The 26,249-nt window shown below is 40.4% G+C and overlaps 1 protein-coding gene across 4 annotated transcripts in view; it reads right to left on the reverse strand.

The window, feature by feature from the left end:
- Positions 1 to 805: 805 nt before the first annotated feature.
- ino80c (INO80 complex subunit C) overlaps positions 806 to 26,249 on the reverse strand; it is a 47,616-nt gene continuing 22,172 nt past the window's right edge. The window contains exons 5-7 of one of the 4 annotated variants that reach the window (XM_041184216.1): positions 24,336 to 24,403; positions 19,511 to 19,551; positions 806 to 1,473 (exon numbers count right to left, since the gene is read on the reverse strand). In XM_041184216.1, the coding sequence (XP_041040150.1) occupies positions 1,458 to 1,473; positions 19,511 to 19,551; positions 24,336 to 24,403 (125 nt within the window). In that variant the 3' untranslated portion in view covers positions 806 to 1,457. Of the gene's footprint in view, positions 4,478 to 19,510; positions 19,552 to 24,335; positions 24,404 to 26,249 lie in introns of all 4 variants that reach the window. The other 3 variants (XM_041184215.1, XM_041184213.1, XM_041184212.1) reach the window with 3 other exon arrangements.

A 26,249-nucleotide genomic window follows, 5' to 3' on the forward strand; every position in this document is an offset into this window, starting at 1 on the left:
GCTTTCAGACAGTAGCACACCTGCTCTAGACACAACCTTGTTTCTTTCTTATCTTGGCCCATCAACATTCCCTTTGGCCTTCTAAGACTTAACTCTTCTTTCATTTGATCTCTCCTCTTCAACCCTATCACAGACCTTCCTTTTGTCCTTATCCACTCACCCCTTGCTCAAAACCTATTATATCTAAGCCGTTCCAGCTCTGATGAAAGACCATCAACCTGAAATGTTAACTGTTTTTCTCTCACCACAGATGCTGCCTGTCCTGCTATGTATTTCCAGCACTTTGTTTTTACTTCAGATTTCCAGCATCCATAGTATTCTGCCTTTCACCATATAAATGGAGTTTTAGTTTACACGGTCCAGTTATTTTTGTTGAAGTAACAGCAGGCATAGGTTTAATACCAAACCAAATGATCATCTTTAAAAAGACTCATTAGAGATGAAAAAGTTGCAAAGATAGGATGTGGTTTGAACTGACTTTGATCTTATAAATGATATTAAATCAAATAAAGTCCTAAAGAGACTGATAATAGAAAAATAAACACTAGTATGTTACAATATGGTAAAAAAAAGTAAGTTGAGCCTCTATTAACATGGGGCGGGGGCAGGCGGAAAATCAACATTATTATATTCAATCAGATTCTGTATAAAAAGTTTCCATTTGCACTATTGAGCTCTTGGAAGAAAGCTGCTATCTTTGTAGAGTCTACATTTTTCTTTTACCTTAGAACAGGAGTTTTCAATATTATGCAAATCTTGCGCCTCTGATGGACATCTTGCTCTCTGGTTAAAAAAAATACAACTCTGCAAGAGGACACTTTATTGATGTACACATTGAGCTACCCAATAATACATAGCTATGTGCATCTTTATCATTTTAACTGAAACCACTTTTCAAAGGAAATAAATGACATTCCGATTTTACTGATAACCTACTCTTAAAAATTATTTTTTTCTAAACTTACAAAATTTCAAAGAAAACACTCATGGCAAGTCACTTAGTTTGCATGGTCAGTAACAAGAATAAGGTATATTGACATTGTACTACCATTTTAAATATGAGGCAATGAAACATACTGAAATGCTGAATTTAAAATAAATACAGTACATTCTTGATCACCTGCTTCTGGGGTTGAGTTATATTCGGTCACATACAGTGTAGTAGATGCAGCAACAACTCTCTTCTATTTGTTGGTGATGTGTGGAACTCATGCTTCTCCTTGTGGACCTAAAATGGATGCATGACAAATCCAATGAGGTCTTGGTAGGCTGTGCAGCAACTGATGGGCAGTTGAGATGAAAGTCATACTGAGTTGCAAGGCATTGCGTATGCACAGAAAACTAACTCTCTGGCTGTGTTACTTTGTAGATGGAGAAAGCTGCTTTACAGAGGAAGAGGATCTGTTGAGTCATAATCAAGCTGACGGACAGCTCAAGTTGTTTTGGTTGCTTTTTCATCAAGGGTAAATAAATCTGGGAGGAAGAGGAAGGGCAGCAAAGTTTATATATAATTTATTGTTACTTTTAGCAAGTTGAATCTGCACCTGGACAATCTTCCCAAACCACAGAAGACTTAATTACTTTAGAAAAGGATAAAGTGACAAACAGAATTTACACATCACAGCTGAGGCACAGTTTAGGAAATGACTAACAAAGGAAAAGAATGCCCTTCTGCCTTAGCTGAAGAATTTAAAACTGGACCAACTCAATAGCCCACGGTGAAAAAAAACTGACAGTTCCTACTACTTCATTTTGCTATCCAGTATCCATTACTGGAAGTGAATGTGTGAATATCAGGCTAATACTTGAATGCAGGGACTGGGGGGGGGGGGGGATCATTCAAATGGGCAACAGATACACAGCTGTCTAAGCTCATGTATGAAGAGTGGCCACCAGAGGACCATTTCTTCTTGTAGATTACATTGGAGAACAGGTTATAACCTTCAGGAAAGAAGTGGTGGAGAAACAGTGAAGGTAAGTAATGCAACAAAACCTGGATCTGACATACATCAAATGCCAGTAATTAGAAATTCATTGAAAATGTTCATTTTTGGCCAATAAGCCAAAACATACACAGCTGCACAATGTTGGGTAAAATATTTTTGTTATACAACATTGAAGAATGGAAGAAAAATAATTTAAGGTAGCTGTCAAAGATAGCCTACAGGAAGAGATTGGAAATCATGGATTTCCTTAAATTATGCACTTCTTAAAAAGGGATAATTGCCCTGCAAATTAGACTGTGGACAGAATCATCCCAGATTAGCATTAAGTGCAGTAGTGGGTGGGAAATGGAATGTTTTCCCTCCAGTTGCAATAGCGGCTTTTCAAGGTGTATCGCCCGAATCCCACCTCATTAATCATGCACTCCTGGGAAACGTGCTGTTTCGATGGCAGGCGGGCTCTCATTCACCCTCCACGCCATCAACTCACCGTTTCCTCATGTTTAAAGTGCAGCCATGAGCACACCTCTGCGTTTGCAGCCCAGGACTGCTGCAAAGAAAACATGGCCCCAAAAGGCAAGAAGACTGCAGTCCCTCGGTTTAATGACACATCCCTTGAGCGTCTTTTGGATACCATGGAGACCCGCTGTGATGCCCTCTGCCCTGCTCTGGGTGCAGACCAGCAAGCAAGGTCACCCATCCAGCATAGGAGGCGGTGGCAGCAGTAGTCAGCGTCATTGCCCTGCAAAAGAAGACAGCTCTCCAGTGCCACAAGAGGATGAATGGTCTCATCTGTTCAGTCATGGAAGTCACTGTTCTCATCACTCTCAACTCACAAACCCATCACACATCCACAGGGATCTCACACCTCAAGGGACACCACAACTAACTCTCTCACACACCCTCACATCTCGATCAGGCTTATATCCTCTTGAGCTTGCAATCTCATCCTGTCCATGTCTCTGCTCACCAAACATTCCACACAGTGCCACGTGTTCTGCTCACACTCTCTCCATCTTTCATTCAGGTGAAGCCAGCTCAAAGCAGCAGAGGTCCCAGACCGGGTGTGGAGTGGCCCTCACTCTCTTTGAGGAGCATGCCATTGCGTTGACTGGTGAGGATGTGGACCGTGGTTGCATGGGTGGACACATTTTGTCACTTCATAATCTGAAAATATATTCACTTTCACTGAATAACATGTAATGTTGTCTTTCAGCTTGACAGGCTTCGTGAGTCCTCGTGCTACATCCCCATGCCCCCCCACTTGCAGTTCAGCTGCACGCAGCCACATCACCAGTGATTCTGGAAGGAGAAGTGTGTGTGTGGCAGTGCTTTTCACGTCACACTTGTCAAGACGTGTTCTGCACTGGCGTGTTTTCCCACTGATGTACTCGGATGATCCAGTATGGGGGGGGGGGGGATGATTTGAGTGAGCTGAGATTATAATATGTAGATGTATTACAATGAAATTCCCAGCATCCAAAAATGCAGCCTGCCAACGCAGTGCTCCTAAACCAGTACTTGCTCTTTGTAAGTACACATGAAACTGAGGGAACATACCATGTTGGAGTCTGTCTCTTGCATAGTGGTCAAAAGGGAGAAGATGGTAATGAAGAGTACCAGAAGTTTGGGGGTGGATTTGGTTTCCAACAATTCTGAAGAAATGCTCATAGGGGAGTGGAAGCGAGTAGCTCTCTGTAATTGCTTGGTGGAGATTAAAGATGCAATTGTCCAGAATGTTGACAGATTAGGTAAAGAAACAAACAACAGACAATGGGCCAAGTGCTGGTAAATGGGATTAGGTAGGTAGGTCAGGTGTTTCTCACGTGTCGATGCAGACTTGATGGGCCGAAGGGCCTCTTCTGCATTCTGTGAAGAGACTTTTCAGAAATAGGCCTGTTATTGTGGATGCCCAGTCTACTATTCCAGCTATTTGTATTACATTGCCTACTTCGGGAAAGATTTCATTTTGGTCCAGAAAGTCTAATAAGGGCAGACAAACTCCTGGGCTTTACCCCAACTTGGGCTGGAGGGCAAAACTCAACATTAGGATTTTTACCATTGCAAAAGTCAATCACAACATACTATAGGTCCTCCCACAGGCAGAGCCTGTGGTAGGAGTTCAAGATGCAGCATACTTTGGAAAAAATACAAGTGCAGTTTTACAATATATTATCTATGCATACATTTTCTGTATACCCTGAAGTTTCCACATGGAACTATTTTTATATTGCAGTGTTTTTACATTTCCCATGAACTATTGACTTAAAATTTTTGTCGCCAAAACTGCAGTTGCTGGAAATTTCTGTTGAGATGCACAGGAACTCCTAAATGTCTTAAGTCACCATGCGTTGCTTTGCGCAACAGAAAATTTGTTTTCAGACTAACAATTGTGTCCTAATTCATGGTACTATGCTTGTTGCTTTCCTTAAAGCCAAATAACCAGTCACAATGTCTGAAGGAAGCATGCGGATATATGAAAACTCCTCTCTGCTGCTAAATCGTAGCTTGCTTTGTGGGTCTGTATAATTGGCCTGCAAAAAAAGTAATAAATATTTGATAAAAATACACAAACACACTAGATAGAGAATATATTTTAACATGTAGCACTCCTGCATAAGAGTCATATAACGAGAAAGCACTTTAGGAACTGCAGCGTGATCAGCAGGCCCAACTGTCTAGCGATTAATTTTAATAGATAGAAATTTGTGTGATCACAAATTGGATATGTTGACTTTCACAGCTTAACTTCCAAATCACATTCTCATAGTATGAAGTGTGTGTTGGGAAGACCAAAGCATAAATTTTTCACAGTAGCTAAATTATGGCAATGGTAATAAAAATCAAAAATATAACACAAACAATAAAACTTGAACATTAGTTATGTGAGCTAAGATGCCAAAACAGGCAATTTATCAATGTAAAACCTGTCAGTTGAAACATAAAATTAAACAACTTTTAATCTTAACTTTTAAGGTAATAGACTTTTTTCCCTTTTAAAAATTTCAGAATGTAACACCATATGATTACAAGAAATTGAGATGCTTAATCAAACAAACTAATTATACTTTTGCCCACATGTCCGTCCTTGGCCTGATGCAATGCTCCAGTGAAGCTCAACGCAAACTGGGGGAACAGGACCTCATCTTCCGATTAGGCACTTTACAGCCTTCTGGACTGAATATTGAGTTCAACAATTTTAGATCATGAACTCTCTCCTCCATCCCCACCCCCTTTCCGATCCCCCTTTTTTCCAATAATTTATATAGATTTTTCTTTTCCCACCTATTTCCATTATTTTTAAATGTACTTCCATCCATTGTTTTATCTCTACCTTTTAGCCTATTTCGATCCCTTCCCCCCACCCCACCAGGGCTATCTGTACATTGCTCGTCCTGCTTTCTACCCTTAACATCAACTATTAGCACATGCATTGGATAATATCACCACCTTCAACACCTCTTTGTCCTTCTGTCTATGACCTCTTTTGGTTATCTCCACTTATCACTGGCCCTCTATCCAGCTCTACTTGTCCCACCCCTCCCTTAAACCAGCTTATATTTCACCTCTTTTCTATTTTTCCTTCGTTCTGTTGAAGAGTCATATGGACTCGAAACGTTAACTGTGTTCCTCTCCGCAGATGCTGTCAGACCTGCTGAGTTTTTCCAGATATCTTTATTTTTGTTTTGGATTTCCAGCATATGCAGTTTTTTGCTTTTATAATTATACTTAAATACTGTCTTACCATAGTGGATGTTAGAATACTAGTTCCATAGCTCAGCAAAGCCACAAGAGTTATATGGATTCCTTTCAAGTGGCATAAATAGGATACTAAATCAACTCCCTAATTCCTGTTAAATATTTTATTTATATTGCATGTCGAAAATCTGGAGTTTTCTGCATCCACCTAATTTATAATTGCAATCAGGAACTAAACAGCTAATAACATCACCAAACAAATGGAGCCCATTTAGTACAAACAAAATCCAGCTTTTTGCAAATAAGTTTACATCATCCATGGTCTCATCCTGGAACTTACTGAAGCTTGGCCCTCAGATGGTGATTCTACTCTCCTTGCTGATTTCAGTTGATTTGCATCACATCCCCCTCAGTGGTGGTTTAGATTTTACTGCCAAGCTTCTTTACTTTTCTGGCACTTCCCCTCCGTCTCTCTTCTCATCCTCTTTCTAAGCACATTCTAAGCTGAAATATACCCTCACAGCCACTGCTCATACTCAAGTTCAATCTTCACCTAAATTTAACAAGCTCCCTCTTTTCCCATTTCTTTGCATTCACGACCTTGCTTTATTTCATCCTTCACTTTTTTTTATTTTAAAATATTCATTCTTGAAGTGTGGGCATCAGTGGTAAGGCCAACATTTTTGTCCATCCTTAATTTCCCAGAGATGATGATGGTGGGCTATATTCTTGGTATTCAACTGAATGTCACAGGACAGCGAGGAGTCAACCAGACCAACGAGGACTACAGGTTTCCTTGAAAGTTAATTACAGAACGAGTTATATTTTTACAAAAATCTGCCAGCTTCATGGTCGCTTTTACTGACATCAGTTTTTATTATTTTCAGAGACGGGTTGTAGCCACAATCCGAGACCAATGCCATCTGCTTGGCTCTCCAGCCCACACAGACTAGTTCCTGTTTGCTGGAGGTATGAAAGCCCATCTGTTATGAAATCATTCTGGTCACTCCTCAAATTGAGGATTATCATGATCTAGGTTTATTTGATCTTGTGAGCAGAGCTCCCGCTTTATGGCCTTAAAAATTACATATAATTTTATTTTCTGGCACAGTGAAGTCAATTAAAGAAAAGACTTGCATTTATTTAACAGCTTCCTCGACCACCGGACATCTCAAACTGCTTTACAGCCAATGAAGTACTTTCTGAAAATAGCCATGTTGTAATATAGGAAGCACAGCAACCAATTTGCACACAGCAAGCTTCCACATTGTTTTTGTGATGTTGATCAAGGAGTAAATGTTGGCTAGGATACTGGGATAACTCCCCTGTTCCTGTTGGAAATAACGCCACAAACCTTGCTCTGAGTGCACTTCTCCAAAGAGCCAACGCCCTTACCAGTATCCAAAATGGAAAACCAATTAGCAAGTGCAATCCCAGGTGCCTCATGCATTACCTGCCTAGTTCTCTTAGACTGCCTGGTGGTCACTCATTCCCTTTCTGCCTCCAGGTTCCTAAGCTGTGGCGTGACCACCTCTCTGAACGAGCTATCCACATAGCTCTCGGCCTCACAGTGACTCCTGTTGCTGCTTGAGCTCCGAAATCCGCAGCTCAAGGTTCTGCAGTTGATGACACTGGCAGCTTCCACAATTTCCCACATATTACAGCTCACGCATTTCATACAATCAAGCTGTCTTGCAAATGCTTCAATTTACTTCCCTAATGTTAACTTTATTTTACTTTGGTTTATTTAAATAACTTTATTTTACTGGACTTGATTTAACTTTATTTCCCTATTGCTTGTGTTTCTTCATGAAATCTTAAGTAGCTCCTTCTTTCAAGAATATGTTTTCTTACTTGAAGACCCACCCTAATATCAGTTTCTCACCAACCGATGAAATTGTGTTCCTCCTGTGATAATATAATAGGACCAGTAGGCCATTCGGCTCCTCAAACCTGCCCCGCCATTCAAAAAGATCACGGCTGATCTGCCCCAGGCCTCAACTCCTCTTTTGTGCCAGCTCCTCATAGAAATATCACTATGTGATGTCACCAGTAATATCACTCTTGGATGTTTTCAAAACTCAGCCCTCTCATGCAGTTTTTCAACTCCTGGTCTTCTGCAGGCTGAGAAAGATAGAGAAAGAAAAAGAAAAGAGCACCTCCCTCCCCTCCTCACCAAACTCCTTTGTCACTAAACTCGCAGCAATTCCATTCTGTAACAGTGCACTCTGTGACAGGTATTACAACCTCTCAATTATACTTCTGAGATTCAAATGAACCCCCCTATCTGACAGTTAGAGAACCAGGTTAGGCCAGTTCCTTAGATTCCTGATCTCACCTGCTCTCCAGCAGAGGGCTTGATTTGCTTGATTAGACTCTAAGAAACTTAAAGCTTAAAAAACCGTAAATTTAAGTAAAATGCTGACTTGCAAGAAAGCAGTACTAGACTGTATAAAAGATTAACCCTTAAAATTTAAAATTTCACTCCCTTCTCATCAAACTCTCAGCAATTCCACTCTGTAACAATGCAGCTCTTATCTTACAGATTACATGCTTTCAACAAGAACTATACAAATGACAAGATCTTCAGTGGTCTTGCAAGCTGAGCTATGTAGATGAAATGTTTTGGCCCACATTTTCATACAGAACTAGATTTTTAAAAAATCTGTGGTTTAATTGGTTACTACAGGAAATAGCAAGAACCCTGAACCAGTTTAAATGTTAAAAGGTGATGTTTCCTTCTAGGAGGAAATTCTGTCAGTAATCAGTTTATCAATAAACTAATTTTATGCTGCATGCCCAAAAGCTGTAATAATGGTCAATATGTCTGAGCAGGTTGTCAGACAACAGAAGTCATCCGCACTCCTGCATTTTGCACACAATGTGGGGAAAACAGGGAGAAGGGAGAAGGGATTAGAGTAAGCAGCTCCTTTGGAGGAGCTGGCAGCACATTACACGACAAGACCTCCTGTGCGGCTGACATTTCTACAAAAACACTGGCCAGTGACTATGGACAAGATTTTTACCTCATCGGGCAAGCCCGGGAATGGCCATGAAATCGACTGCCGCCTGTGATCGGGCCCTGACCACGATTTCACGCTGGCTGGCCAATTAACAGCCAGCCAGTGTGAATTGCGTACTGCAACACTCAGCGCTGCCTGGGTGATGGGGCGTAGGAGGAGGGTGAGTGCGGAAGTCAGTGCATGAGCGCGGGTGTGCTCAGTGACAGCTCCCTGAAGGCACAGAGCTGCCATAGGGTGCTGAAGATTTTTAACATTAAAAATAAACAATTGAAAAATAAGGAAAACATGTCCCCTCATGTGACTCTGTCACATGAACAGGGACATGTTAAAAAATCTTTTTCTTTAATTACTGGTCGAAACCTCGTCCCGCCCATGGATGAGGTTTCGCAAAAAATGCAAAGGCCACTTGGCCTATTCGTCCACCTGCTAAATGTAAGATTGGACGGGCAGCGAAAAATTGCATTTAATTAGTTGATTAAGGGCCTTATTAGGCCTCTTAATATTCGGCGGGCACACTGCTGCCTCTAGCGCATGTGTGCCAAGCGAGATATCATGAGGGTGCGCGATGACATCGGGATGCTCGCCAAACATCATCGTGCACTATTTTTCTCCCATTCGGGTCAGGCACACACCCGCCCGACAAGGGAAAAATTCTGCCCTATGTGTATGCATGTGGATTCTTTATCATAAAATGAAAGCTGAGATGATAAGCTTCAGTTATGAGCAGAGATTAAGAGTAACCAGGGATCTTTAGTCCATGGCCACTTGCCCACGTACAGAAGCCATATCCATCCTTAGCCAACTGAGATCAGGTAACGCAGCACAAACTCAGGAGGGTTTCAACATGATACCTTCCTGGTGTGTATAGAAAAGGTTAATGTACATAATTATACCTAGCTAATTATAATTTTTCAGTTCCCTATATTTGGAATTATAAAACCACATGCAGTTATGTTGTTTACAGATCTGTGAAAGACAAGATGTGACCAACGGGAACAAGTCCAATTGCTTAACATGTTGCACACAATATATTACATTTTACTTTGTCTGATTTAGTGCATATCATAAATAGTTAGTTGTAGCTTGGCTCCCTCCTTTATTACGAGGTTTATTATTTTCACCAATGGCTGTGCGTGGAGACTAATGGAGTCCTTCAGGGATCAACTCCATTTTTCCATGTTTGCTCCATATGCCTCATATCCTTATCTAACAAAAATCTTTCTCAGTCTTAAAAGCTCTGATTGACCTGGCATCCACAGCATTTTGAGGAACGGTGTTTCAAATTTGTGCTACCTTTTGTGTAAAAAAAGTGTTTTCTGATTTCACTTCTAAATGGTCCAGCTCTAACTGTAAGATTATGTCCACTTGTTCCCGATTTCCTTACTACAGTTAATATTTTGTCTGCTTATCCACCCTATCAAATCCTAACATTTTTAAACACGCTGATCTAATCACTCCTCAATATTCTATATCCAAGGGAATATAAAGCCAAATTTATCTAAATTGTCCTCAGTTCAACCCTCCTTAACCTTGGTATTATTCTACTGAATCCGCATTGCACCCCCTCTGAGGCCAATATATCCTTCCAGAGGTTTGGTGCCCAAAACTGAATACAGTACTTCAGATTGGGTGTGACCAATGCCTTATACAACTGAAGCTCTCCCTCCTCCATATATTCCAGCCTTTTGAGAGAAAAGTCAATGCTCCATTAGCCTATTTGATTGTTTCTTGTTTCTGCCTATAAGCTTTTAATGGTTTGTCTAATTCTAAACATCTATCCAATTGTTGCCAGAGAATCATCTGCAATGGTTTTCCTTCTCGATCCTGTGTAGTTATCGCTGGAATCCCCAAGGATCTATCAAAACCCAGAAAATGCTGAAAATACTCAGATCAAAAAACATCTCCTCAGAGAGAAACAGAGCTAACCTTTCAGGTTAATGTCCTTTCATCAGATCTAGAAAAAGCTGGAGTTGTAATGGGTTTCAAGCATGTACAAAGGCAGGGAAAGGGGTGGGGCAGAACAAGAAGAAAGGACTGCATTAGGATAGAAGACAGGATATATTAAGTGACAAAAGGGATGATGGTGAGGAGGGCAAAAGGAGATGGTAACGGCACAAAGAAATAAGATCATCACCAGCGGATGCCCTCTAGAAAAAAACGGGAGCAGAGGTTCTGACCTGAAATTGTTGAACTCAATGTAAAGTGTCCAGAAGTTTGGAAGGTGTCTAATTGAAAGATGATGTGTTATTCCTTGAATCTACATTCAGCCTCATTGGAACTAGGAATCCACGAAGTGGTCACTTACTCTGCATCTGGTCTCTCCAGTATATAGCAGACTGCATTGTGAGCAGGGAATACAGTATACTGTTTCACCTGGAAGGGAGGAGCTAAAAGGGCAGGTGTTGTACCTCCCACTCTTGCACGAGAAGGTGCTGTAGGAAGGGGGGAGATTGGGAGTGATGAGGAATGGACCTCGGAGGGTGTCATGGAGGGAATGCTCCCTTGGAAAGCTGAAAAGGAGGAGGAAAAGATGAATTTGTTAGTGGCATCATGATGGAAGTGGCAGAAAGTGATCCATTAAATGTGGAAGATGGCGAGATGGAAACTGAAGACAAGAGGAATTCTATCATGGTTTGGGGTGGGGTGGCAGAGGGAAGGGGTGAGACCAGAAGTGTGGGAAATGGAACGGACATGGCCCTATCAACCATGAAGGAGGGGAATGGGATGAATAGAAATTTCCTCCAATTAATTATGGCAAAAACCAAAGCCACTGTCTCTGGTTTCCGCCACAAACTCAGTTCCCTAGTTACTGACTATATCCCTCTCCCTGGCCACTGTCTTAGGCTATATCAAGACTGTTTGTGACTTTGGTGTACCAATCGACCCTAAGCAGAGCTTCCAACCCAAAATCTTATCCATCACAAAGATCACCTACTTCTTTATCTGTAACATCACCTGTCTCCACCTCAACCTTCCACTGAAATTGTCATCCATGCCTTTATTACCTCCATACTTAACTCTTTTGATGCTTTACTGTTTAGCCTCTCACCTTCCAGCCTCCCTAAACTTGAACTCATCCAAAACTCAGCTGCCTATATCCTACCCTACACCGCACCTGTGCTTGATGACCCACATTTGCTCCTAGTCCAGCAACTCAGATTTTAAAATGCTAATCTGGTTTTTAAATCATTCCATATCCTCACCTCATCCTATCACTGTACTCTCCTGAACCCTACAACCCTCAGATCTGGTGTTCCTCCAGTACTAGCTCCCTCCAATTCTGTACTCTTGTGTATCCCTAATTTTCTTTGTTCCACTATTCAGGTTGTCATAAACTTGTAATTATGATATTACAGATTTAAAAGACAACTGTTTTAAAGTTACGTTTCTGTTTTCAAATCTTTACGTTGAGTAAAAGCCTTTTTCAAAATGGAAGTATGGATAGGCAACATGACAGCTTTCTCTGTTTATTCAAACCTTGTCAAGACCATATCTCGAGCTGACTACAAAGAGTCATTAAAACGCAAAAGACTCCTCCTCTAAAAAGGTGTGAAAACCCATTGGCTCCTGAGAAATCAGGAGAAAGGAAGGGACTTCAAAGGACCACAATATAAGTTGAGAATAGCCATTTTTCATGCAGAACCCCCAGGAAGAACTGAGAGAGATGTAATCAGAGGGGTTTTCTCTCTGCCACCGGGAGTCAAAGATGAAGGTATTTAAGAAACAACTGCTGTTCTGCCAAAAGAGTCCAGGCAATCTTCAAGCGTCGTAACCACAGAACTAGTGAGGAACAAGAAATTTTCTCTCTCCCATAACCTGCTTGACCTGCTCAGTCCATCTGAAAAAAGCAAACACTAACTAGTCGACTACAGCTGCTAAACCAAACCTCAAATTTCAACTCCTTCATTTGGGGAAGGAGGAAGTCAAGCATCGGGCCTGCAACAATATCTCAGAGACTGATTTAAAATCTCATCTTTACTTATCTTTTTAGCTACTTTTAATCTTTGTATCTGTATTTTAGTTAACAACTTTATCACTTTTACCTAAGTAATTTTCGGCAGTAGTTTTTGTAATAAACTGTTAGCTTGTTTAAGCCTAAAGCTTGTCTGCTGGGTTTTTTTCAAATTGAACCACTCATAAATTAAAAGGAGCCTACATACACATACAAGCACAAATTCTTAACTCAAGGGCCACTTTGAACAAATGCCTTTTAAGTGGTCATGACCAGGTTTCAATTCCTTCCCTAAACCTCTCCTCTCTTCCCTCCTTTAAGACACTTCTTAAAACTTACCTCCGCGACCAAGCTTTTGGCCATTGCCCTAATATTTCCTTATATGGTTTGGTACAGCATGGCTGTGAAGCTGGCCTTGGGACACTTTACTACATCAAAGGCACTACATAAATAAATGCTGTTGTTACTGCTCTTCTATAATTCCCAGTTTCTCACCATTTAGAAAATACTCAGATTTATCTTTTTGGGTTCAAATAGAATAACTACACTTGCTGACACTGAACTCCATGTATCACAGTTTTTCCCACTCACTTAATCTGCTATCTGCACTGCCTAGTGTACCCTCTAACTCAGAGTCATCTACAAATCCGGATATACAAATCTTTATTTTTTATTCAAATCATTAATAAATATAGTGAAAAGCTGAGGCCTCCGAACTGATTCCTGGGGACCACCACTTGTAACATCCTGCCAATCAGAGTACCTGACCTTTATCCCCACTCTTGTCTGCTACCTCCCAACCAATTTCCAAACCAAGTCAAAAGGCACCTCCAATTCAGTGTGCTCTCATTTTTGCTATTAACCTGTTGTATGGAACCTTATTGAATGCTTTCTGGGAGTGCATATGGCTAACACTCAGGCACTCACTAATCTACCTTATTAGTGACTGTCAAAAAAGGCAAACGAGATTCATGACATGATTTACCCATAATACCATGTTGTACCTCTCTGACCAGCTCAGAGTGCATATGGGTCTCTAAAGCTTCTTGACTCAAGGCTGTACCAATTTGAATTGGATAGGATAGGGAGAAAAAGGGACCTGCGTAAAAGTCAAATAAGTAAAGAAGAAAGTTAGATGTTGCAAGATTTCTCTTTTAGCAGAGATCAATGACCTTTGGAGAAATACAAAAGTTTAAAATGTTGGGTGATGTGCCTCATGTTTACTATGACGTCCTGGAACTTATTTTAATCGTCTTTAAGGAATCAGTGAATAACTTTCCAGAATTGTATTTTCCCTTAATTGGCCGAGGGTTGCTTTTTCCCTCTCTAAAGAGATTACATGGTCATTGTTGGGTGGCAGCTTTGGGACTTCTGATAACTCCAACATAACTATATGGAATAGTGTCAAGGACCAGTTTATATTTTCCTGTCCTTTAATATTGAATGTTTGCTAAACAATTAGGACTTTAAAGAAAAAACATTCCTCTCCATTCCAAAACTCAAATGAAAAAATATATTCATCAGACTTTGTTTCTCTTTTCCAACTTCTGATTTCACTTTTCCTGTATTGGCAGGAATATAGAGACTGCTGCACAAAAATAAATGACCAAGGTTGCTTTAGTTCTTCTACCATTCTGCTGGTCACATGCTATAATAATAATTGAGTTCTTGACTAATCATAGCAATCAATCGATATTAATTAGTCTACAACAAACATCACAGAAGGAAAATCCCAGTGATGGACAGTTTTGGGAACCATTGGTCCAAGGTCAGCTTTTCTCCCAAGGTTGCTACAATTATCCTATGCCATGTCTCAAACTGTATTACATATATTGTATTCAAAATTGGTATATTCTGAAAGAAATCTAAATTTACATTTGGATGAATCAATACTAACTGATTTAATCATTTCCTTAGGGAACCAGTTCCACAGACCACTCACTCACTGAAATATCATTTCTGCAGATTAGTTTTGAATTTACACTCTTTCAAGTGCAGGTAATGTCTTTTAGTTCTGGATAATGTGAAATATCTTGTCATGGTCTACATTATCTAGTTCTTTTAGAATCCTAAAAAGATGGACAGAATGGCAAAGGAGGAGAGGTAGCCCTGATGGAAAAAGATGACAATTATATTAGTGAGGAAGGATCTTGGCTCAGAAGATCATGAAGTAGAATCAATATGGGTGGAGATTGGGAATAGCAAGAGTCAGAAAATGCAGCTGGGAGTAAGTTATAGGCCCCCCTAAGAGTAGTTATACCGCTGGATAGAGCATTAAATAATAAGTTATTAGAGCATGTAACAAAGACAATGTAATAATGGTGGGGGACTTTAATCTTCATATAGACTGGACCAAACAAATTGCTAAGATGGTCTCGAAGATGATTTTGTGGAATGTTTTCATGACAGCTTCCTGGAGCAATACATTGTGGAACCAACTAGGGATAAAGCTATTTTAGATATAGTATTGTATAATGAGGCAAGGTTAATCAATAATCTCATAGTAAGAGAGTTGCTGGGAACTAATGATCACTATGCAACTGAATTTCATGTTAAGTTTGAAAGCCATGATCGTACTGAATGGTGAAGTTGGGCCATATGGTCTACTTCTGCTCTTAGCTCTTGTGTTGTGTTCAGATCACCTCTCAACCTCTTCTTTGCTAATGAGAATGTACTCAATTTACATAATTGTTCCTCATAATCCAATCCCATCATAACCTCAATCATTCTAGATGTTCTTTTCTGTGTTCATTCAGTGAATGCAATATCCTTTGTACTGCAGCAATCAGTATTGTACTATGTTCACTGTACACTATAATAATGACCCTCGAATGCACCCCAACATGATTTGCTTTACTCACTGTCCCTAAACATTGTTACAAGTATCTCAATTTGCTGTCAATCTGGATTCCCAGATCATTTAAATGTTTCAAGCACATTATCCCTCCCTGGATTTTTTAAAATCTCCAAGTGAACTAATGTACATTTAATTTGCCACCTGTCTGCATTTTTCAAATATATTCAAATTTATCTGGAGTTTATCCTGTTCAGCCAACATCTTCATTAACTTTATTGCAACTGCAAATTTAGCCATTATGCTTGTGACTCCTAGCTCCAGATCATTTATGATATGATATTTATCACCCAGGCTGATGACACTCTCTGTATTATTACACTCTAGGTTCTACTAGTCAATTATATACCCGTTGTAAAATATTTCCACTAACTCCAGCTTTATTTTCAGTGGAATTGTACAAAAGGCCGTACTTAAATCCAAGTACACCGCATTCACTGCCTTACTCGCATCAGGTTAACACATTAACACACCGTCAAAGAAAAATAGTATATTAGATTGGCAACACTGCCCCTTCATGAAACTTTATTGACTATCTTTTATGATTTTACTTTTATACAATGGCTCCATGATCTTATCTTTAATAAAGGTTTGCATAACTTTATCCACAATGGACATCAAATTCATTGGCCTATAATTTTTTGGATCACTTTTGCTAGCTTTTTATAAAATTGGAGTAACATTTGCCTTTCTTCAGTCCAGACCCCAGATACCTTGCCAGCATTCAGTAATTTCTGGAAGACTTCTGTCAGGCTTTCCGCAAATTCCTCCCGTATTTTTGTATGAATCCATAGGTGCACCTTATTTAGCAAGATATTTACTTAGCTTAAATTTGCACAACTGTTTGGCAATCATCCTAGTAGTAATCTGAATAGTGTCACAACCTACCTCGGAAACACCCTCTAGTTCCCATTCCAGATCAAATAAGTTACCCATCTTCTCCTCAATAACAATTAAGGCAAAATACTTATTAAGTCAGAAAAACTTTATCTTGCGATATCACATCTTCACTACTAGTAGATCCAACATCTGGCAGACTTCACCTATACTTGCTTCGAGCCACAATTCTTTATAATCTTGCTTAACATTTTGTGGCTAAGACATTCTTACTCAACAGTTTACTTTTGCAGATTTGCCAACTCACAGTAGTGATAAATAACAAGGCAGTAGCAGATGGACTAAAGGTGGAACGGAGGTGGTTGATGTTACAAGCTTGAAGCCTTTCTGATGAAGAATGTTGGGCTGAAAGTTAAACTTGGAGTCATATAGAACACAGAGGTTACAAATGGAAGGGGGAATGCAATTGACATCAAAGGTACATGACTTGAAATGAAAAGGATAAGGGGAAGCAGCAGTGGCAGTTGAATAGATGTTCTTTATCTTAATGACATAGAATTCCGTGGACTTGTTGCCCATGTTGGAGGTGAGGGGTCAGGGAGAGGGATTTAGGGAAACACCTGGCAGTGGAGACAGGAAGCCAGGGTTATCTTTGCTCGCACAATGATCCTGGAGTATTGGACAAATTTGACTGGGAGGGTGTGAGGCCTGATAGCTTGATCCGGTCCAGTCAAATGTGGTGATGGCTGACTAGACCAACTGAGTACTAGATATGTTCAGATCTGCAGCCCTTGGGCTTGAGCAAAGATGGGGGCCATATGTTCAGGGTGAGGATAAATTCAACAAGACAGAGGGTGGAGGTGGTTGGGGACTCTGTGTTGAAAGAAGTGAATGGTCCAGAAACTGTCCTATTTACTGAATGAAATAATCCTAAAAAATATCATTGTGAGGGTTTAGTTATATGATTTACTAAATACACTATTTTTAATGACTTAAAAAAAAATCTGAACGGCAAGGGGTAGGATGGGCAAAAAATACTGGCCTAGCGCCTGCAATGCCCACATCCTGTAAATGAATGAAAAAACTTAAGGTAAAGAGCTTTCAAAAGGGTTGATCTCTTAAAATTCGAGGATCAAATCCGTTAATGCTAAGAGTCTAGTCTGCTTTTCACTATGTGATGAGTATTTAACTGTGGGGAGAAGGAAAGGTATAAATACCTACTTGTTCAAGATGATCTTTACCAAGCATTTACGTAACACAAATGCTGTAGACCAGCAGAAACAGCCTAATTTAGTGGAGGTGTAAATGAAACTAAACACAGACAGTTAACAAACACCCCAGCCTTGACCTTATAATGGAGAGAAGGTTGAAAGATCTGAAGATGGTTGAGCTCAGGATGCCCTACATATTTATACTAGCCTCTGAAAACTACACCATCTTTCTTTACGTCAGCTATGACTCCTGCCACTGGCTCTTTGACTTCCATTGACTCAGTTTTGCTTGGGCTCCTTGGTGTCATACTTGGTTGAATGCTGCCTTAATGTCATGAAAAGTTATTCTTCACCTCTACTCTGGCATTCAGCTCATGCCTATTTCTGGAACAAGGCTGTGAAAGAAGGCTGGGGCTCTTGCTTTGATGGAATCAGATTCAAGAATTGGTGACCAGGCTATTTGTGAAGCAGGTTTTACTTGATCACACTACTGATGCTTCCTTTCATCATATTATTAACCTTGTGAAGAAGCTGATAGGGTGATAATATGCCAGATTAAATTCATCATATTTTGTGCAGATAAGGCATACTTGGATAAGCTTTCAAATTCTGAGATGGAAGGTGGTGTACTGGAGCAGCTTGGCTAGGTGAGTAGTTAGCTCAGTATTATAGCAGGCTGCTGATAGGGCCCATAGCATTCAGAGCATGCAATGCATTCAGCTATTTAATGCTTCATTAAATGATGTTAGAAAATAGAGGTAGTTTAAGTAAGTTGTATTTGTGGGTGTTATGAATAAGCTTTAGCTTTGAGTGGGTTAAAAAGGTGAAACTGGGAGCTAGTTTCATTTTAGAGTGGAGCGAGCAGGTCCAAGGCTTTGCTTGTGTGCCTGTATTCTGATGAGATTTTACGATTCTTGAAGGGAAGGTAAAACAAACACAAGGTAGAAAAAAGCTTAGCAACAGGAGGCCCCACAGAGACAGAAAAGTAGTTTCAGTTCAGTTTGAGTGCAGTTGGTCAGGGAGCTCCAAGATTGAAAGGAATTGCCAACAGAAGCAGCATGGGGAGAGGGACAGATAGCAAGTCCCAAAATAAAGTTGGAAGCAATGGCCAGCAGAAGCAGCATGGGGAGAGGGACAGATAGCAAGTCCCAAAATAAAGTTGGAAGCAATGGCCAGCAGAAGCAGGACAAGAAACTGCAAAGAGCAGGTTTCAAAAACCAAATAAAAAAGTCCCCAAAACCAGGGAGTGGAACAGGAAAGGTCCCAAGAGGACAGTTAAGTCAAAGGAAAAGGACAGGAACCTAGAAAAGATCCTATTAAGTGAAGTTAAGAGTGAGGAGCAGAGAAAGACTCCAAGTTTCAAGGGGAAAAGCTGCAGGACACAGATTTAAAGCAATATAGGCTTGGGAGAAGACAAAAGATCCAAGGGGGCAGCCAAAGGTCTGTAATTCTTTACTATGGGTATGTGAAGCAGTGGTGTTCTGTTGGCATAGCTGAACATTTAAGAAAGAGTGCATGGAAGAAAGCTTGAATACATGTGGTGATCAAAGAGAGCTCAAAACCCTGGAGGTGGACCCTTGTGGAAGACATCTCAGAGAAAGCATCATTTGGGAGAAGGTTCCAAAGCAAGTTCTTTGAAGGTGGAGATTAAAAACCCCATGTAAAAGGTGGAGTTCAGAGAGAACAGTTGGCTCACAGTATGACAAGTGTCTGGGAGAAGTTGATTGGAGATGCAGAGCATCTGTTTGGGGTGGCATCTGTCACTTGGTTTCAGAGTGTGGTGTGTCTGACCACAGGTCGCCTATTGGTTTACATGGACTGTGTACTTACTGTGAACGATATGGAGTACAAGATAGCTTTTGTAACTTGTGTTATCCTTACAAATCTGTATATAGCTGTAAAGATATAGTTGTGAGTGAAGAAGTATTGTAATATAGTTCATCTTTTCCTCTTTAACAAAATGTTTTATTCTTTTGTTAAAAGTTCATCACCTGTCTCCTGTGACTCTGTTCAGTAGCCACTCTCCACGTATCTAAACAAAAATATAAAAGTTAGGATATATCAATCTGGGTTCCACCTCGGAATCTGGCTTGTCCTGTACTAACATCAGCTGGAATCATAACAAGGAATTAAACTGCCTGGAAATTGGCATCCTTGTAGATGGGGGCCTCAGGAGGCGGCCTTGTGAGACCATTCACTCAGCATATTTGGCTAAAAACACTTCAAAATACTTTTACCTTGTCTCTTGCATATGCAGGGCTCTACAACAGTCAATATGGGGATGTTCATGAAGACTCCTCCTCCTATTAGTTCCTTGGTTGCCCAGTACCATTTTCAACTTGATATAGTAGTGCCAGAGCTACGCTCTGATCCACTTAGCTCAGCCTATAACCTGTGGATTTTGAGTTCAGTTTGCAGATCTCCCTCTGGTAATTTACTAGCTTCATTCTAACTGCAACTTTAATAACTTCATATCTTATATTCATTCTCCACATTTTTTTTAAAACAAAGGGGCTGTTATAACACATGATAGGTTTGTGGTGTGTATGGGAGGGATGAATGGTGTAAGGTGGAAAAATAAGGGGCAGAATTGTCCCAGATTTGCACTAAGTGCAGTAGCGGGCGGTGTTTTATCCACTGGCCGCAATGGCGGGTTTTCACACTGTATTGTCCCAAACCCTTATGCATTCCAGGGAAATTCCAGGTTCCATGATGGGCGGGCTCTCATTCACCCGCCACACCATCACCTTGCCACATCATGCCGGGCGCCAAATTTAAAAGTTCAGGTGCGCGAACACATCTCTGTGCTTCCAGCCCATGATTACTGCAGGGAAGGCGTCCACAAAAGGCAAAAAGACTGCAGTCCCCAGGTTTAATGACATGTCACTGGAATGCCATTTAGGCGCCATGGAGGCCCGCCATGATGTCCTCTACCCCCGCTCTGGCCGCAGGGTGGGCAGCTGCATCACCAATCCAGCATGGAAGGTGGTGGCTGCTGTGGTCATTGCCAATGCTGCACAGAAGAGATTGGCCATCCAATGCAGATAAAGGATGAATGATCTCATCCATGCAGCCAGGCAACCATCTCATCACTCTAAACTCTCACACTCAAGTCCATCACACATTCACTGGTATCTCACTCACTGCCAGCTCAAGGACATCACCACCCATTCTCACACACATACCGTCACACATCCATCTGGCCTCATCACCTCTGGGGACCGCCTCCTCAGCCCTCACCATCTTGAGGCCACTTGCACAGATCAACATGTTCCTCCCAACACAGACTCTGAGATACCCTCCCCCAGTACAGCTCTTGTCCTGCAGCCTGTCCCCTTGCCTGAGGCCACTTCTCCCCCTTCCCTAAGCAAGACCTTGCCCTGCAACCATTGAAAAAAGGTTTAACACAAAATTTCAGCTATTTCCCTCCCTAAACAACTTTCACTTGTGTGCTGATTTACACCCTTCCCCTTACTCGTTAGGGTACACTTCCAAAGGCATAGAAATACCCTTCCCATGTGACCACTGTTTTTGTGTACACTGTTATAATCACCAAAGATACCGATAAATTTAAAAAAGATATACAAACTCCAGTTAATTGTTGAAAGTATAACACATTAAAAAAATAAACTTTGATTCTTTTTTCTTTGGCTGGATTTTAAAACCAATAAACTGTAATCCCATTAAGACAATGGAGGACTGTCAGCCAGCTGCAATATACAATTTGCATTCCACCCAAGTGGGATGAAAAGGGAACAGACACCCAAGCCCCTAGGAAGTGTGAAAGAGCCCATCTCCTGTTGGCTTTTGCACTAGCCGGAAACTCTTCAAAGTTTGAGATGAGACATCAAACTGCAATTATCTGTTCTAAAAAACAATGACCACAACATACAGATTAATCAAATTCTTCTGGAATATGCAGGCAGCAGTGTTTAAGAACTGTTTTACCAAGCCAGAGAGATCAAAAATTAGAATGCTGTACTGAAAAGCTGCAAAGATGCTGTTTCTCAGATTTGCAAAGTTACCATTCTGACAATTGAACAAAATGGTCACAACGTGGAATCACTACATCAAGACCAGCCAAAGGAAAGTTAACCATATATGCCTTTGTTTGTTTATCTACATGAACTGTAAAAAATCCTTACACCTATCCTCTTATTCTGCCATCTGTACTAGTGTGTGTGTGGGCCCAAGGAATGTGTCTGACATATGATTGGTAGCTACGATTTGCTGATTTTTTTTTGAACTCAGGAAATAGTTTCAAAACAATTATCTTGTTCTGTGCTTAAATTCAGAAAACCTGTCTGGCTAATTCTTTATAATCTGAATAGTGGGATTCCTGCAGTATTGGCAATGCACATCCTCTCTAAATTCACAAAATAAATCTGTTATGGTCAGACCTGGAGTGGTAGAATAGGGGAGTTACTTTTTGCCCCTCCTCATGTGGCAATAACAGGTTCAAGGAGGTGACTCACCCACACCTTCTCAAGGGCAATTAGAGATGGGAAATAAATACTGGCCTAGCCACCAACACCTACATCCTCTGAAGGAGTAAATAAGAAAAATATTATGGCAAGCACAAAATATCCTACAAATAACCATTGCAAATAAATGTAAATGAAAAACAGCACTATAGGCATCAAGAAAAAGCCATTTGGCCCATCAGGCTGTTCTTTCCAGAGATCATAGACAATCTATTTTATCAAGATTTTACCACAGGTATTTATATTGCGTATGGGAAAACTCTACATAAATGCATAAAAATGAAGAGAATCCTACTTGTTTTATTTGTCTCCACAATTTAGCCTTAGCCAATCATCCACAGATAGCATTCTTCTCCCCTTACCCAGTTGTAACAATACAGGTAACTTTTAAAAAGTAGCTAATCAACACTGCATCAGCTGTTTGATCAAAAAGTAGGTTCCATCAGTTAATTACTCGGTTTTGTGGTGGGGGTGGAAAAAGAGAGTTTTGTTCACTTCCGTTCTTACATAAAAGGATGATACTATGGCCACTACTTAAGCCATGTTTCAAGGTCGAGAATGGCAGCTCAACATTCCTGGTTACAAAAATAGGGAAGTCTTGCTAAAAATATACAAAACTGTATTAGTTAGACCACACCGAAAATACTGTGAACAGTTTTGGTCCCCTTATCTAAGGAAAGATATACTGGCATTGGAGGCAGTTCAGAGCAGGTTCACTAGGTTGATCCTGGGTATGGAGGGATTTTCTGATTCAGAGAGGTTGAGTAGGTTGGGCATGTACTCATTGGAGTTTAGAAGAATGAGAGACAACCTTATTGAAACATATAAAATTCTTAGGGGGCTTGACAGGGTAGATGCTGAGAGGTTGTTTCCCCTTGCGGGAGAGTCTAGGACCAGAGGGCATAATCTCAGAGTAAGTGGGCGCCCATTTAAAGCAGAGATGAGGAGGAATTTCTTCTCTTAGAGGGTAGTGAACCTGTGGAATTCTTTATGGCAGAGGGCTGTGGGGGCTGGGTTGTTAAGTATATTCAAGGCTGAGATAGACAGATTTTTAATCAGTAAGGGAATCAAGGGTTATGGGGAAAAAGCAGGAAAGTGGAGTCGAGGATTATTAGATCAGCTATGAATGGCAAAGCAGCCGCGATGGGCTGAATGGCCTACTTCTGCTCCTATGTCTTATGGTTACAGGGTTTCAAATGAGAAATAGAGGAAAGTTTAAAAAAAAAGGACTGGAGTGATTGCAATATTGGTTGAAGAATAAATCACAGCCTGAGGAGGGATCATATACAAGAAGGATCATCAAATAAGGCCAGAAATATTTTATTTATTCATTCACGAGATATGGGCATCACTGACTAGGCCAACATTTATTGCCCATCCCTACCTAATTGATCTCAGATGTGATAGCAGCTGGAGTACCACAATTGTACTCATTGCTCCAGCGCTAGGGAATCACGCACGACATAATCCAGTTATTCCTGCTGGTATATGTGCACAGTGAAGAAAGGATTAGATTTAGTTGTGATAGAACAGTCATTCTGTAGGTACACACAATGGTCATAATAATATAGAGGAGGAATGCCAGCACCAGTGGAACAGGAGCATAGAGGGAACTGTGCTGCAGGAGAGGGTGCAAGCAAATTAGAATTTAAAAAGTCTCCAGATTAAGGTAGAGCAAGAAAGTTAAAAGCTTCCACTGCTCAATATACTACAATATTAGAATTCAAGCAGAAGTCCTTCACAAAAGGTCACTCCATGGGATTTCTTTGTAATCTCTTCATATTGCTACAAATTGCTGTCCTATGTAGTAAATTATGCATTGCAAAGAAATATAATGGAATACAATTTATGTTGAGTCACACATGGATTAACCTGATTCATTTAAACATATTTAAATCCTTTCATGGCCTCGTTTCTCCACAACTCTGTAAGTGCCTTCAGTTCTACAACTCACAAACACTCTGTTCCTTTACTGCTGGCCTCATGCATCCCCTCCTACCACTAAAGCTTCCTACCTCCTTTAAGATCACTTTTCAATCAAGCTTTTAGTCATCCCTAATATCCGTTTCTTTGGTTCAGAATTCATTTTTTCTCCCTATATCTTTAAAGTGCCTTGTGACTTTTTATTTCAAAGGCACTACATAAATACAACTTGCTGCTGTTGTACAAAAGTTTACAGAACAAAAAAAAAAATCAGGTTTCTAGATTAACATAGTAAATAGCAATAGTGGAGTACGAGGCAATGTTCAAAAGGTAACTGTCGTTTAACTTTCTGGCATTTAATATTTCACAAAATCAACTTAATGCAATAAAAACAATGTACCCTACTTACAGGAAGTCCTGATATATCAGAATATTTTTTGGCCGGTTTAAAGGAAGGAAGAGCATCAATGCTGGAATCTGAAGATTTTAAGATAAAAAGGAATTGAATGTTACTGAGATCAACATCTGACTAGACAAATATTGAGAATCTTTCAACATGTAGAAAAATCAAAACATGAATATAATCTGTGAATTTACAAGTTTTGGAAACTATAGTAATTGCTCAAATTTATTAAGTGTAGAATGTCAGCAAAGCTAACAGATTTCTTTCTGCCACAGCAAAAAATACATAGGGCTGAATTTTCCCCCCGTTGGGAAGGGGGAAGGGTTGTGCAGGGGCGGGCACGAACCCGATTGGCACCCCCAATCAAGGACATGCCGCCATTTTACGTGGGTGGGCCAATTAAGGCCCGCCCAGCATAACGCTCGCCAGGAAGTGCTGAGTGCTCTCTGTGCGAGTAGGGGTGGGGGGATTCCCTGAGTTATTCCCTGCGCTCTTTCGCGCACATGCGCGAAAGAGTGCAGAGATCTCCCTGAGGCACAGAGGTGCCTCGGAGATAGGTTTGACATGTAAATTTAAATAAAGGGAAATAAAAACTTTTAAAACATGTCCCCTCATGTGACACTGTCACATGAACTGGGACATGTGAAATAATTATTTTTAAAATTTTTATTGACTTTTAAAACATTTCATGAAACCTCATCCCGTTCATGGATGAGGTTTCATGAAAAATGCGAAGGCTGTGTGGGCTCTTCGCCTGCCCGCCAACCTTAAGGTTGGATAGGCAGCTCAGCTAATTTAATTAATTACTACTTAAACGGCCTTAATAGGGCCTTTGACAGTTCGGCGGGCGTGTAGATGAGTTGGCTGTGTGCCTGACGAACTGAAAATCTAAATTACGCGTGGTGACACTGGGACGCACGTCCAACGTCACCACACGTCATTTTATGCATCGGCGGGAGGGTCCCACCCCCGCTCACTGACTGGAGAATTCTGCCCATAATTATCAAGACCTCTTATCCACAATGAAGAATCACTTTTTTTTTTATTAAAGATTGGTATTTGGCATAAGCCTACAAACTTATTAAGTATTAAGATCTCACAAACTAAAACTTGTTATTTCAAGAAAGCATAATTACAACTCTTATAAATCTTTGCAGTAAAACATTGATAGAAACTTATTTTCATAATTACAAAGTGGCAATATGTTTTGTTCCAATCGATTCTTGTGCAGTGAATATTAAATTCAAGTGAAAAATTTTAGTGTTAGAACAATTGTTACAGTTGTAAAGTAAACATTTGGTCCTCAGATTTTCAAGGCAAACTTACTTCATTACTTGGCAGCCTTGGTCCAAACATGGAGAAAGAGCTGCACTCAAGAGGTGAGGCGAAAGTGACTGTACTTCTGTCATGAAGAGATATTAATGTCTACAATGTTATTGGAAATTATCTTTAAGATGGAATTGTAGTAGGGCCTGTGTCTATGTGTGTGTCTTAATTGGATTAAAGCGAGCTAGTCTGGGTGCTTTGATATATAGAAAGAAGTAGGTTTGAAATGGTAATTAGATAAACATAGAGAAGTTTAGAAACATAGGTGTCAAGGGGTCAAAGGAATGGGTGAAATCTTGCACCTAGCTGGGAGACGCCAAGCAATGTGTTTATATTACTAATAAAATTAGTGGGACGAAAATGTTATGTTAGAAGATATGATGTTAAAAGCCACGGATACCATGGAAAATTTACATTCAAAGGAAAAGCTAGGTATAAAAAGAAAGGAGTTTGTGTGTGTAAGTCAGAGGCACTTAAGATCTAACCAGCCTGTAAGCCTACAACTGTGTCTGAAAAGGAACTAAATTGCAAGGAACCTCATTTTGAATTCATAAGGTCAAATGTGCTTTGCCTGGTGTCTGTTTAAAGTCTATG

Source organism: Carcharodon carcharias, chromosome 3 (assembly GCF_017639515.1).
Source record: "Carcharodon carcharias isolate sCarCar2 chromosome 3, sCarCar2.pri, whole genome shotgun sequence".
NCBI lineage: Eukaryota > Metazoa > Chordata > Chondrichthyes > Lamniformes > Lamnidae > Carcharodon > Carcharodon carcharias.